Source organism: Panthera pardus, unplaced genomic scaffold, assembly GCF_024362965.1.
Source record: "Panthera pardus isolate Hobbes unplaced genomic scaffold, ASM2436296v1 HiC_scaffold_22, whole genome shotgun sequence".
Lineage (NCBI taxonomy): Eukaryota > Metazoa > Chordata > Mammalia > Carnivora > Felidae > Panthera > Panthera pardus.
In genome coordinates, this window is record NW_026526788.1 from 30,712,919 (window position 1) to 30,727,850 (window position 14,932).

The following is a 14,932-nucleotide window of genomic DNA, read 5'->3' on the forward strand; positions in this document are numbered from 1 at the left end:
GAAGCGGGCAGGGGCGTGCGCCCGCAGGGCCCGGTCCTTCGCGGGGTGTCGCTCCCCCTCAGGGCCCAGAGTGAGCCCGGCAGGGGTCGGGCTCCCGCGCAGCGCTGCTGCCTGCCCCGCTCTGCAGCCGGCAGCCCGCTGCCCCTCGCCTCCCGAGGCTGGAGCGAGGGAGGGGGCCAGCGCGCGGCGCCGTCGCCATGGCAACCCGCACGCCTGGGCCCGCCGCAGCGCCCCCTGCCCACTGTGCGCCGGCCCGTCTCGTGGACGAGGCCGTCTCCGCAGGGACCCAACGCCCCTCCAAAGTAGGGGACACTCCCCACAGCCTACTGCAGCTCTGGCAGCGACGTCCACTAACTCTGTACCTCTCTCCAGTGCCACGCATCCCGGCCCCCGTCCCCCCACCTCCTCTTTATCCCACCCCAGCCTGACCCCTAGTCACCCACCCTAGTGTCCGGGACCTTGGGGCCCCGCTGAGAAGGGGATGAGAGGCAGCTGTGAGTACACAGGAGCGCCAAAGGAAGGAGGTGGGGGCTCGCCATCAGCTCTGAGCTCTGCGAGGAGAGTGGGGACAATGTGTCTCCTAGATGGCCACTGACTTTGGAATCAGGGAGCCCAGGCGTTCACCGCTTTCCCCCTGGGGCAAGTTTCTAAGATCGCACCCTAGTCTCCGTTTCCGCGTTTGTGAAATGGTTTCGAGGGGAGTACATGAGATGTCAAAGTTTCTGCCCAGCACATAGTAGGTGTCCAACAAATGGTCCCTTGAGCAGGATGGGAGCGCCCTCCAGTTATCCAAGCCCTCATCATCCTCCAGTAGTCACCGCCATAGACTTTTGTCACATGAACGAAGATCCTGGTTTCCAGGCAGATGAGAGTGAATGGCCCATTCCTTCCTGTATTGGGGGTGGGGTGGGGTGGGGTGGGGTCTATATCCGGGGTTTTGAGGAAAGGGTTGGAATCCAGCTCCTTCCTAGCCTCCCTCCAGCTCCTCCTCTGCCCTGAGTGGCTGTCCGAGTCTCAGGGCTGGAAGGCCTTAGAGGCCACTGGGTCTAACCCCGCCCTGGGGCAGGTGTCTGGATCCTCAAATCACCCTCTCTTTGCCCGGGATAGATGGCCCTCAGAGAAAAGGGGGGATGGAGAGCACTCTCTCGAGGCCGCCCTGCCGCAGGCTTAACATCTGATTTTCTTTGGGCTTTTTTCTTCCTGTGGCTTGCCTCAGGCTGATCTGTTAAATGGGACAAATAATAGTACTTACCTCCTAAAGCCGCGTTGAAGATGAATGGAGTTACTCTATGTGACACACTTGGAATAGTGCCTGGCACATATAAGTGCTCCATAAATCTTACTCATATCATTACCGTCTTGAGTCCACCTTCCAAGGGACGTGCTCACCGTTCTTAGAGCCCCTGTGACTGTGACAGGTCCTATCAAGCCGCCTTGATCAACGTGGAGGTCAGGGCACCGCTGTAACATCTGCATAGCCTGGCATTGCCATTCACTGTAGGTGTGGCTTCGGGGAAAGTTATGTAACCTCTCTGTGCCTCAGTTTCCCCTATCCTACAAAATAGGGAGAATAACAGTACCCACCATACAGTCAAGCACTTACAACCGTGCCTGGAACATAGCAGGTGCTCAGTAAATAGGAGCTGACTTAATTTGGGCACTAGGCTTTGACTCAAAGCCCACTTTTTCACTCCCGCCCCCCTTCTTTCCCCTTTCCCTGCCTTTCACTTTTCCTCAGCAGCCACATCGTTCTAGGGCATTCACTTAGGCTTGTGGCCAAGTTCGCACACTCCCCATCTTTTTTATTTGAATGGTTCTGGATCACAAAGCCTCTTTTTTCTTCCTTCTGCCTCCTGTTCCACAGACTTCCTTCTTCCACCTTTGCACGATGCCTAAGTACACGAACACACCCAAGCACCACCCACAATGATCTCAGTGGGTCCAGCCTCTGAGGGGCAGGGAGGGCAATGCCGTGGATAGAAAGACCTGCGTGTGAATTCTTCCTCCACCATTTATTACCCGTGTGACCCAGGGTAAGTCACTTAAGCCCTCTAACCTCCTCTTCCCCATCTGCACAACGAGATTTATGATCCTCTTGTCAAGGCTGCTGTGGGATTAGAAGTCAGGTGCCCATAATACGGTGCCCTTCCTTATCCCCAAACAGTTAGACTGGGTAAAGATCTTTCCATGCGGATTTAAAAAAAAAAAAAAAAAAAAAGTGCCCCCTTTCACTCCCCTCCTTATCCCAAAGGGGCTCTCAGGAAACCCGAGGCACCTCAACGTTCCGGTTTAGATCATGCGTTTCTCCCAGGTTCACCTGACCGCAGGGCTGGGGTACTTCCCAATCCTGAACCTCAGATCCAGAGCCCTTTAATCAAGGCACCACTACTCCTATTTTGCAGGTGAAGCCACTGCATTAGTCGATGCCTTACCCCACACTGCACAGCTGGACAGTGGCTAAAAGAGAAAGAACCCTCTTCTGGACTCCTTGGGCATTGGCCCTGCCACCCCCACCCCAGCCTCGAGGGTCTTGGCCCTCTGACAGCATCTGAGAAACTATAGGTGTAATCATCCAGGGCACAGAAGCGATCTCTGTCCATCTGGAGGGGGTCTGCCCTTCGGGGCTTCCTTCTCTGCCCATTCTGGCCAAGCTCTTGGCCTGGCCCCTCATCCTCAGGGGGGCTGCTCCCCATCCCGACCCACCCCCATCAGCTGTAATGCAAGGAATCTTTTCACGGAAAGCCCCACTGTCCTGGAAACAGATTTCCACCTGAAGAGCTGGGTACCAGGAGGTGGCATGAGGGCAGGGAGACTGAGAAGGTCCTTGACAGGAGAAGAGCCTTCTGTACTGAAGAATGAATGTGGACACCTGCTTGGAGAAGGGTCTCAAGGGAGCAGGGGAGGAGGTAGAGGGGGATCTTCTTAGGATCAAGCTTTCTGGGGGGGGGGGCAGTGAGGGAGGTCAAAGGAGACAATATCATGCCCGAAGGACCGCCTTTCTCCTTGGAAGTTTATTTTCTCTATTTTTCAAATTTATTTTAGACAGAGAGAGCATATAAGTGGGGGAAAGGGACAGAAGGAGATGGTGGGGGGCGGGTAGAAAGAGAGGGGGAGAATCTGAAGCAGGCTCCACTCTCAGCACAGAGCCCAGTGCGGGGCTCGATCCCACGACATTGGGATCATGACCTGAGCCCAAATCAAGAGTCAGATGCTCAACTGACCGAGCCACCCGGGCGCCCCAGTCCTTGGAGGTTTAGTGTCCTGGTCACAGGCCTTGGGTGGGTACGGATGGAATGCACAGGCCCAGGCCGGCCCCTCACACGAACTCCTTCTCCTCTCAGCCGGATTGGAGGTGTGTTTTGAGCTGCCTGAGAGAGTTGATAGGAGCCTGAGGAGAGGTTGGCATGAAGCTACAGGGTGCCCTGTGGGAAATCCTGGGCGGTGGGAAAGCCAAGCATCTCTGATGGGAGACCCAGTCTCTCTTTCCCAGCCTGGAAATGAAAATGCACTTGGCCTTTAGGGCAAGGAAGGCCGACGGCACAGCCATCATTTTGAAAAGGTTCAAATCCACAGGGAAGGGGTAGGGGTCTCAGCCTGGTGGCAATACGGTCCCTGGGAAGCAGACCCCAGCACGCTGCTAGGGTTTCCAGCATCTATTTGGTGGTAGTGGAGGGGTTAGGGGAGGAGGGACTATGCCCTTGAAGGACGAGGCCAGGGGAGCTGCAGAGAGGCTGGGGTCTAGACCGAGGTGGGGGCCCTTTCTGGGAGCCGGGATGTGCCCCTCCTTCTCCCGTCAGCCTCTGAGGAGCGCTTCCTTCAGAATGCTTTCAAATGCTGATTAGTGAGCTCTCCCTAAGGAAGGAGGTCCGAGTTGTTATCTGCATTTATAAATGACGAGTGAAGGCTCTAATGGCTGACTCACTCCTACAGCTCGGCTACAGCGGCATAGCCCTGGAGAGGCGGGGAGTGCGAAGCAGACAAGCTCCCCCAACCGCAGGCCCCAGGGAGGGCCCCAGAAAGAACCCAAGGCAGGAACCAGGAAGCCTGTGCATTTGTTAGGGCTCTGCCCCCAGCTCCCTGCTCAGTCTTGGGCAAGCCTCTCCACGTGCCCTTTGGAACACTCCCTCTGGAACTCGGTGTTCCCATCTAGATAATGGGAGTGGTTGGGGCACGTGGGTGGCTAGTGGGTTAAACGTCCGGCTCTTGATTTCGGCTCAGGTCACGATCTCACGGTTGGTGAGATCGAGCCCAGCACAGGGTTCTGTGCTGACAGCGTGGAGCCTGCTTGGGATTCTCTCTTTCTCTCTGCCTCTCTCAAAAATAAATGAATAAAAACAAAATGAGAGAGGTTTGGACCAGAAGAACTTTCTTACTCTGACAGTTACCTTCTCCTCTGGAGAAGGTAAGTCTCTTCTTACCTTCTGGAAGGTAAGTCTCTTCTGGGGAGAGAAGAAGTCTCTCTCTGGAAGAGAAGTCTCTTCTGGAAGAAGTCTCTTCTGGAAGAGGGGCGGGGTGGGCTCCTGCACCCTGGGCGGTGGCTGTGCAGGCTTCTGGCTCAATGCGGGGTTCAGGTCAAGTCCCACAGTGTCAGGAAGAACACATGTTTGGCAAAGGTGTTGAAGCTTCTTGGGGAAGGGGGGCAGCTTTGTGGAGGCCGCCCAGGGGCCTCCTCCAGGTTGGGATGGGGGGCGCTTTTGTAAACCATTTCCTGGGCTCTGGACGACAATTCTAAGAAACATCGACCGTGTTCGAAAGGCTTGGGTTTGAATGCCAGTTATTCTGTCTGACCTTGGCCAGGATCCCGGGCTCCTCCAGTCCTCAGTGTCTTCATCTAGAAAACGGAAACACAAAAAGTAGCGATCTCCTATGTCGTTGTGGGGACTAAGGGGGAAAAGAAATGGAAAGCACTTGGCAGAGTCACAGACACGTGGTAAGCTGTTAGTGTACATTTTTATTTTGCTTTTTTCACCCCCTTTGTTTTTTGTTTGTTTGTTTGTTTGTTTGTTTGTTTGTTTGTTTTTGGTGTTGTTTCTTTGTTTTTTTTTACTCTGTTCCTTTTCTTGCAGTGCTGGTTTTCCTTTCCCTCAAGGTTTGGATCCTTTAACGGAAACACAGAGCTGGTGATCTGCTTGGGCCGGGGAACAGTCACACCCTCCCAGGGGAATCTGATTAGGAAATGTTACCAAACCTAGAGACGAGGCCAAGACAGAAAGTGCACGCTCGAAGTGCTGTTCAACAGGCTTGCCCACGTGAATGTACCACGGTGGTTTGTTAGTTGCCGTTAGCGAAGGGCACAGGCTCTTAAGAAGTTACCAGTGAACTTGTGGATTTGTTTTACAGCAGGAAGGAACGTCGGCCCCGGGTGACCATTTCTTGCCCCAGCTGTTCCTTCCGTAAAGAGCTACATAAACTCCAGTCCCTCAAGTGCTCTGGGAATCAGCTTTATCATCTTACGATTCCCTCATCAGTTAATAAAATTGAATGAAATCTTTGGCACGTGTTCATGCTATCGTAAGACACATGTCTTTAGCTTCTGAAAATTACACTTGGGCGCTGCCTGCCACAGGGACTTTGACGTGGCGAGACTGGGCCTCAGCCGGCGAAAGTCAGGCTCTCAAACTTCAGGGGGCCCGCAGACCACGTGAGCGTCTCGTTAAAATGCGATTCGGACTCAGAAGTTCTGGGGAGGGACCAGGCCTCTGCAGTTCCGACACGTCCCCAGGTGCTGTCGATGCTGCCCGCTCAAGGACTACGCTTTGAGCGGCAAGGGCCCGGGCAACCTCTCAGGGAGGTTCTCTAGGGAACCCCCTTCGCCATCCTGACAGGGGCCGGAATAAGATCGATCACAGGGAGAGCCTAAACTTAAGCAGTGGTCTCATAGCGGCGGGACTTTAGGCACAGTGGCAGGCTGGTGTGGGGGGTGCTAGGGGACTGCCCACGCGGCCTGTGCGTACCAGCTACCGGCCACTCCACTTGGGAAGAGTCCCAGCCACGGTACCTCGTGGCTTGTGAGGGATGGGAGGACCACAGTGAGGAGGATGTCCTACTACTTGTCAGTCCTTGGGAGGCAGACTTCCCTGGTGAGATGCAAAGGCCCTGAGGCACGAGCAGCCTGGAGTATTAGAGGAACAGCAGAAGCCAGTGTGCCCGGAGTGCAGTGAAGGAGCGGGTAGCACGAAACAGCAGTAATGGAAGGAGGAAAACATCAGGCTTGAAGACCATTATAAGGACTCGCGTTGAAGTGCATTGGAGAACCGCCGCAGGACTTGGGCAGATGAGTGACTTGGGATTTAGAAGGCCGCTCTGGGTGCTGCGCAGGGGAGAACAGAGGCCCTTCAAGGTGCAGGGGTGTGGGCTCCGCTTCCAGTCTGGCTTACTGGGGCTCCAGCGGGCCTGGGAACCCGTATTCCAAAAACGCCCAAGTGACTGACTCTCTCGTGTGGTCCAGAGACCCAGGGCCGTCCCTTGCACAATTTCAGGAGCCCGTTCGCGTTGTCCTCTGTGTAACTGGTGCCAGTTAGCTAGAGTGCATCACGAATGACGCCCACTGGGGCCGTGCGAGGTGGCAGTCCCGCAGGGGCCACCTCGAAGACACCCTAATTTAAGTGCTTCCGGTCTACAGGAAAGAGGGTGCCCGGGTCCCGTGGCTGTAAGAATTTGGATGCACACACACGGTGCATCATGAGCCCCAGCTGGCCCCGAGCCAAGGCCTTGAGGGCCTCACCATCCTGAGTCATCTGTTGACCTCCAGAGCCTGCGACAGAGTTTCAGAGATGCCTGAACCGGTGAGCGTGTGGTGAGCAGGTGGCGGGCGGGGGTGTCTGTCGGTCTTCTCATTCCCCGTGGGAGTCGGTCTCCCACCAGCATCCAGATGTGCTCCAGCGATGCGTGACAGGCGTGTGTGCCCTGAGAGCCGGGAGGTTCTTGCGGAAGCATTAGGGCCGTGCTCACACAAGGCAGGTGTCCGAGGATGGGAGAGGAAGCTCTCGGGCGTGTGAAACGGGTGCAGCGCTCCTCACCGAGGGCTGCTTCCCTGCATCATCTGTGGCTAACCCCTCCGACATCAGGGAAGGAAGGCAGCGGGAGCACCCATTTCCCAGATGAGGAGAGTGAGGCTCAGAGAGGCCTCTTCACAGGACTGTGATGCGAAAAGCCGCGTGTGAGCTGGAGAAAGCCGTCGTTTCTCCTGCCCGGGGCGGCCTCCCAGTTCAATCCCCGGCTCTGTTCCTCTCTGGGCCCTTGCTAACCCCTCACTGACGCTGTCTCCTCACCTGCTCGGTGGGTGCCAAGGCGGGGGGGGGGGGGGATTGATTGCTAATGGTAAATGAGAAACACACACATGCCTGCCCGGTGCTGGTAAACAGCAGGAGCTCACTGGGTGCTCTTGCTCAGACCTAAAGCAGCTGGGTTTTGGCCCTTCTCTGAGGGCGGGGTCTGGCCCACCGGGCCCTGAGACACAGGTCTGGACGCAGCACTGTCTGGCTGCTCCTGGGCCCGAGTCACGTGGTCCCCAGGCTGCCCTTCCCAGCCTTGGCATCTCTCTAGGGGCTCGGGTCAGGCCTTCTGGGGCGGCCGCCAGCACTCACCCTTCCAGAAACTGCTCCCACACCAGGGCCGGCTTTCTGAGAAGCACCCGGCACGTCTCACAGAGAGGGCATCACCCAAGCGGGGTCCGACATGGTGTTCCGGAGAGACTGACGATCGATACCCTCTACGTGTGGTGATGGACATCAACTAGCCATTGAGGTGGTCTTTTCACAATGTGTACGTAGACTGAATCATCGAGCTGGACACTTGAAGCTAATATAAGGTTATACGTCAGCTCTATCTCAATGATAATTTAAAAACCCCTCTAGCCCCACACAGCTTACTGTCTACATTAATAAGACTTTGTTATACCACCATCTTCTTCAGCATAATGGTACCATGCCAGGAAACCCTTGCCCAGGAAGTAAAAGTTGTAAAGAAGTTTGTTGTTCATTCTGGGAGCTTCCGGAATCATTTAAAGGAACCAACTGCTCAATTCTTTAGTAAATAGCATCAGCCAAGAGTGTACATCTTAAGACTCTTTGAACTCCTTGCCTCAAAATGCCGTCCATCCCTAAACCGGACCATAATCTTCACCCAGCCTCGGGCAACGTGTCTGTCTCCGCCACACTGAAAACCCACCTGAAACCAGACTCCGAAGTCCAACCACCGTGACTTCTGTCCTCCCACAGGGAGGATAGGAGTCAGACTCTCTCGAGGCAGAGCTTCTCTGCCGCGAGGAGTCTCGAGCTTTGTCTGATGAGCGGACCGATCGGGTGCTATTTTTGGTGAGCCAGCGTTGGGCCAGAAGAAACGGAGCCCTCTGTCTGGCCTTTGGGGTGAGGGTGGGCAGCCTGCATCCAGGTTGATCCAAAATGAAGAAAGAGGGATCATATGTTCCAGAAAGGCCCTTGGAGATCTTCTGGTGCGGCCCCTTTACAGACAGGGAACGGCCCAGAGAAGGAAAGGGATTTTGTCCAGCTCCGCACTAGCTAGGGTTGTTACGGGACTCAATGAGTTAATATCTGCCATCTGCTTCGATGGCACTAAACTCTGTTAAATGAAAATAATGGAGTCTGTGGCACAAAACTCAAGACAAACTGAGTTGGCTTTTCAGATTTAGAAAAAAATTTTTTTTTTTTTTTTTTTTTAATGTGCGGTGTCTGGGTGGCTGTCATTTGTGCGTCCAAGTCTCCATTTTGGTTCAGGTCATGATCTTGCAGTTTGTGGGATCGAGCCCCGTATCTGGCTCTGCGCTGACGGCACATAGCCTATTTGGGATTCTTTCTTTCTCTTCCCCTCTCTCCGCTCCTACCCTGCTCGTACTCCCTCTCTCTCAAAATAAGTAAACATTTAAAGACATTTTTAAGAGGGGGCGTGGGCACCTGGGTGGCTCACTCGATTAAGTGTCTGACTTTGGCTCAGGTCATGATCTCCCAGTTTGGGGGTTCGAGCCCTGTGTCAGGGTCTGTGCTGACAGCTCAGAGCCTGGAGCCTGCTTTGGATTCTGTCTTGCTCTCTCTCTGCCCCTCCCCTGCTTGCTCTCTGTCTCTCTCTCAAAAAATGAATAAACATTAAAAAATTTAAAAAAAAAAATAGAGAGAGAGAGAGAGCGCACACACAAGTAGGGAACAGCAGGTCCCTTCATCCTTTTCCAAGTGTGCGGCACCCCCAGGGCTGGCATCTGTCTGTCCTGCAGCAGCATGGTTCTTGGGCACGTATCAGTCCTACTGGCAGGGCCTGCACCCATCTGGGAGTATTAGGAGTATCACCCCAGGGTATCCTTTTTAATCTCAAGTTTCCAACAAGAGGGGCAGCCCCTGGGGTTTAACACCCAGGCCACGGGAGGTCTGTGTGGACAGAATGAACGAAGCGCCAATCAGGCAGATGAAACCAATGCATTCTTTATTGCAGACTGAAGCTAAGGGCTCATTCACACTGGGGGCTGTGACTAGGGGGTTTCTCTGACTGCTCAAGCTTTCCCAGACAGGCGAGGGCAAACTCTCCAAGAGGAGTACAAAAGAACTTCCAGAAGCAACTCCTGCAACGGGCCTGATGTGAGGACCTAGAAGCAGGTTAACCAGAAAGGCAGTGTCCAGAGGGCCAGGCAAGCCCAACCCTCATATCTTGGTGACTTCAGGTCATTCCCTTCACCGCGAGAGTCACACACACTCTGAAAAGATCTAAGGCCCGGGGTCTCCCAGAGCTAGTTTAGGGAGGGGGATGAGCACAGACTCAGAGGCTTGGAGTAGCAGGGGGAGGGCTGAGAACCTCAGCCCCAGGGCCACCCCTAGGCCGTTACTTCTCAAACAGTAAAGTGCTTACAGGAATCACCTAGGGCTCTTGTTGAATGCAGGTTCTGATTCTGGAGTTCTGGGGTGGGGCCTGAGATTCTGCATTTCTAACAAGTTCCCATGGATGTCAGTGCTGCTGGTCCACAGACCACACTTTGAGTTGCAAGGCTCTGGCCATACAGCGCCTTTGTGCATATCAGAAAAGTGCGCCTCCTCTTTGACAAGGAGTAAGCCCACCCCAGGGCACAGGGCAGGCAAGCCCTGGACATAGTTCTCACTCATCCACAGCAGACCCTGCAGCCCCGAAAATCCCATCCTGACCTCCTCCTTGCCCTGCAAACCCCTTTCCCAGAGTTTGGAAAGACAGGCCTTATGAGATGAGCATCTCCTGGGACACTGAGTGCTCAGTGATGGGCCAACAGTGGTGGTCAACAGTCCTTGCCAAGAGACAGGGGCCCTGGGCGGCGGGGGAAGGGACACAGCAGTCTGAGAATGAAGGTCTGGGCCGGGAATGGCTTAGCCCTGGGGGTGGAAGAGTGCCTACCAGTGCATGGATGTAGGGTTTGGTGGCCTGGCCTGCCCCAAGTCCTGCAGCCTTGGGTGTCTCCCGACCAAGACGAAGGTCCGGGCCAGATGGGCTGTGGACTGTGAGTCTGCCTGCTCCACAGACGAGTGGACGGGAGCTAGATACCTGGGGGATTGAGAGATCAGGGATTCTCCAAACCACAGATGCTATCAGAAATCAAGAGCCCCAGGCCCTCTCCTGGTAGGAAGCCAGTTGTCCCTGTTTGCCAGGTACTGTCCCCGTGGTAGCACTGACATCCCGTGTCCCAGGAAACCCCTCAGTCCTGGGCAGACAGGGGTGGTAGACAGCCCTGTGGCCTGGCCACATCCTGGACTCCAGGTGGAGGGTCCAGGAATGACTAGGTCATCGGGCTTTGGGTGGGAGCTTGGGAGCTGGCCAGCCACAAATCCAATGGTCCACAGAGCCTTCTGCCCCCCGGTGGACCAATGGTGAGGCAGTGGGGCTGCTGCCAGAGGGAGATGCCAGAGCCAAGTACCTCGTACCAGAGCCACAGGCACAATTGGCTTTGTTTCTCTCCAGTCACCTCTCCTGGGACTCAAGGGGTGATGCCAGGCTCACCTGGTCTGTCCTCAGAACTTCCTACACCACTGATTGCTTAATCACGAGGAAGGACAGAGCAGACCTGATTTGCTCCTCCGGGTTCCTGGCCCGATGGGCCACTGGGCTCCTATATACACGTTCTCAGCTCTGGCCAGAGCACACGACCACATTTTGGCCACGGCTTTCCCGTGTCTCCCGGTTCAGGCTCCCGCCAATCCAGAGACCCACAGGGCTGAGGATAGGGCCCCAGAGGGGGCCTCATGTGGGTCAGTCCTCGGGAAACGATAAACGGATGGAGGTTGTCTTCTAGTCCTCTCAGGGCAGAGGCTGGTTCTCAATGCCAGAAATAAGGTCTCAAACCCACAGGGACCCAGAAAGCGCTCGGCGACGGCCATCTGTGGGCTCAGAAGGTGCCCGATGATTTGAAGGTAACTTGAAGGCATCTGTTGCCCGAAAAGCCTCCAAGGAGCTCAGAGGAGGCAAAGGCCCTCTCCGCCACTGCCCATTTCCCCAAGTAACAAGGCTCAGAGAGGGTGGGGGTCCTGCCCAAGTGTGCACAGAAGCTGTGAGCGGCCAGGCTCCAGCCCCACCTCACCTCCTCCGTCTGGGCATTCCAGGGCCCGCTACTGCTCTAAGCTATCTATCCGGGGCCGGCTGCACCCCCTCCCACCACGTGCTCTTTGGCCCACCCGCCCCCAGCCCCCCAGGCTCGGCCTCCCATGGGTCTGTGGGACTCCCTCCCCTCAGGGTGCCAGGCCAGGTGGCCTCTGTCCCTTGCTGGGTGGGCACGAGGAGGGAGGCCTAAGGTGGAGGGGCCCGTGCGCCCTCAGGAGACACGAGCATGTCAAACTTGATGAGTGGCGGAGCGATGGCGCGCACCTCAGCGTTCAGCGGGTTGAAGCGGAGATTGATGCAGCGCAAGGCAGACATGGCAGCCAGCTTCTCCACGGGTACGTCTGTTGAGAAGAGAGGACAGGTCAGGGGGGCCCAGGTAGGTAGGGACAGGAAGACGCCGATCCAGCTCTCCATCAGCCCCCGCACTTGGGCTTAGCTGCTGGCTCCCAGCCCCGGGTGGGGGGCCCTCGGGGCCCATCACCCCATTACAACCACATTCCGGGAAACATGCCCCCAAACCCAGTTCAGCGCTAGGATTGTCATGTGTCCCAGCAAAGCCTCTCCTGGGTAGAACTGGAACTGAAAACAGGAACTCAACCAAATACTTGTGTACGAATGTCCACGGCGACACTAGTCACAGCAGCCAGTGCCCACCGACAGGAAGGAGGATACACTGAGTGTGGTTAAATCCCAACAGCCGAATACCATTCAGCCATGAAAAGGAAGGAAGCATTGACAGACGCCATGACTGGGATGAGCCCCAGAAACATTACGCTCCATGAAAGAAGCCAGACACAAAAGGTCACATAGTGTAGGATTCCATTTATAAGAAAGGCCCAGAACAGGCAACTCCATGGAGACAGAGAGTAGACTAGTGGTTGCCGGGGGGGTGGGGGAATGGGTGCAGGGCCTCCTTTGGGGTGAGGAAAGTACACTTTGGAAGTAGGTAAAGTGAAGGTTGCAGAACACCGTGAATGTACCGAATACCACCGAACTGGACACTTTAAAGTGGTTCATTTTACGGGGAGCCTGGGTGGCTCCATCGGTTAGGTGTCTGACTCTTGATCTCAGCTCAGGTCTTGATCTCATGTTGTGAGTTCAAGCCCCACGTTGGGCTCTGTGCTGGGTATGAAGCCTACTTAAAAATAAATCAATACGGGGTGCCTGGGTGGCTCAGTCGGTTGAGCATCCGACTTTGGCTCAGATCATGACCTCACGGTTCGTGGGTTCGAGCCCCGCGTCGGGCTCCGTGCTGACAGCTCAGAGCCTGGAGCCTGCTTCGGATTCTGTGTCTCCCTCTCTCTCTGCTCCTCCCCCATTCATGGTCTTTCTCTGTCTCTCAAAAATAAACATTAAAATTTTTTTTTAAAAAAATCAGTAAATAAAATGGTTAATTTTATGTTACATGAAATTTACCTCAATTAAAAAAAAAGAAAGAACAAGGCAGCAGCTATATTTGCTCTTGCTATCAGTAGAGTCTCCTATCTAACCTTTAGGATCACTCAGTCTTCAGGTCAACATCCGGCAGGCCACGTTAACAGCTGTGAGCAAATGACTAATCCTAATAATATTATAGGATATACCTTGCCGGGTGGCTTGAGGACAAACGGGAGAGTAGATGTACTCCACCCAGTACTTGATGAACATCAGATACTACTATGAAAAGGAACTGAGGCCCAGAGAAATTCAGGAAGTTGCTCAAGGCAACCCAAGGTCACAAACTCATAATTAGCTGAGCCCAGGTTGGAATCTGAGTTCTCAAAAAGACTGCAGGGGTCCAGGGAGGAAGGGGCCAGGCTGGGCATAGAGATAGCAATTGAGCCAGGACGTGAAGGGTAGGTGGGATCTGAATGAGGGGAAGGAGTATTTGTGGCGGGAGGGAGAGAGGGGCGAAAGAATGGGGCCAGGATGCCAGAGTGAGAGCTGGGCACAGTGAGGGGACTGGGAGGTTGTGTCAGTGGCATCTAGATGGCATCTTTCAGGCCCAGATCCTGAGGGCACAGCTCTGCAGGCAGTTTGGAACACCAGGGCCTATAGGACCTCTCAGCCCAGGGAGCCAGGCCCTCCCATGGGGCCCAGGGAGACGTGAGGGACAACCACTCTGTGTTTCTGTTCCCCACTTTGGAGCACTGTAAGGGACAGTCTACTTAGGAGAGGGCATGTTGTAGTTTAGAGAATGTTCCAAGCCACCTGGGTTCAAATCCCAGCTGTGCCCTTTTCTAGCTGTGTATCCTTGGGCAAATTAAACCAACTTTCTGTGACTCAGTTTCCTCACCTGTGATATGGGGGGAATAATACCACCCATCCAATAAGGTCGTCCTAAGGCTCAGAGGAGTTAATACAAGGCACTCAGAACAGTGGCTGCACACAGCCGGCCACCAACCAGGAGCCAATGCCATGACACGCAGGCCCAGACGCTCTGGAGGCAAACATTCCCTCCGCCCTGATCCAACTCTGCAAGCAGCCCACACACCGTGTGACCTCCCACTCTAGCCAGGACGGGGCCAGGCCATTAGTAACGACAAAAATCAACTCCTACCTCTTTTGCGTGCCTTGCGTTGGGCAGATTGAGGGTTTTCTGCTCCTGTGGTTGTTTCGGTTTTAATTTTAGACCACTTTGACATGTTATAATATAGCAATATAGGTATTTTTTAGGTGGGCTCCAGCGTGGGGCTTGAATTCACGACCCTGAGATCCAGACCTGAGCTGAGATTAAGAGTCGGACACTTAATCAACTGAGCCACCCAGGAGCCCCCACATAATTTTAACTTAGGTCAATGGTACTGTATTATAGATCTCAGTCTATTTATGTTTTTTCCCAGAGCACCACTATTTTTTTTTTTGATATACATGTAAGCAAACGCCTCAGTTACAGGAAGGCGTACAATCAGGTATGCACTCCTGTGACCTCCATCCAGATCGAGCTATAACACATAGGGTTCTCTTGTGTTTCTTTCCAGTTTATCCCCACCCTGACTTTTTATTTTATTTATTCATTGAAAAAAAATTTTTTTTTAACGTTTATTTATTTTTGAGACAGAGAGAGACAGAGCATGCGCAGGGGAGGGGCAGAGAGAGAGGGAGACACAGAATCGGAAGCAGGCTCCAGGCTCTGAGCCATCAGCCCAGAGCCCCACGCGGGGCTCGAACTCACGGACCGCGAGATCGTAACCTGAGCCGAAGTCGGACGCTTAACTGACTGAGCCACCCAGGCGCCCCCCACTCTGACTTTTTAAAAAAAATTTTTTTTAATGTTTATTTATTTGTGACAGAGAGACAGAATGTGAGTGGGGGAGGAGCAGAGAGAGAGGGAGACACAGAACCCGAAGCAGGCTCTAGACTCTGAGCTGTCAGCCCAGAGCCCGATGCG

General features: G+C 54.5%; 2 protein-coding genes across 4 annotated transcripts in view; both read right to left on the reverse strand.

The window, feature by feature from the left end:
• Positions 1–9,415: 9,415 nt before the first annotated feature.
• The window catches only part of LRRC20 (leucine rich repeat containing 20), an 87,129-nt gene continuing 81,612 nt past the window's right edge, over positions 9,416–14,932 (reverse strand). For all 3 annotated transcript variants that reach the window (XM_019444426.2, XM_019444425.2, XM_053888556.1), the window contains one exon: positions 9,416–11,903. In XM_019444426.2, the coding sequence (XP_019299971.1) occupies positions 11,749–11,903 (155 nt within the window). In that variant the 3' untranslated portion in view covers positions 9,416–11,748. The remainder of the gene's footprint in view (positions 11,904–14,932) is intronic.
• Positions 14,872–14,932, reverse strand: part of PRF1 (perforin 1) — a 261,612-nt gene continuing 261,551 nt past the window's right edge. The window contains exon 4 of the transcript XR_008416718.1: positions 14,872–14,904. The gene's annotated coding sequence lies outside the window, so the exon portion shown is untranslated. The remainder of the gene's footprint in view (positions 14,905–14,932) is intronic.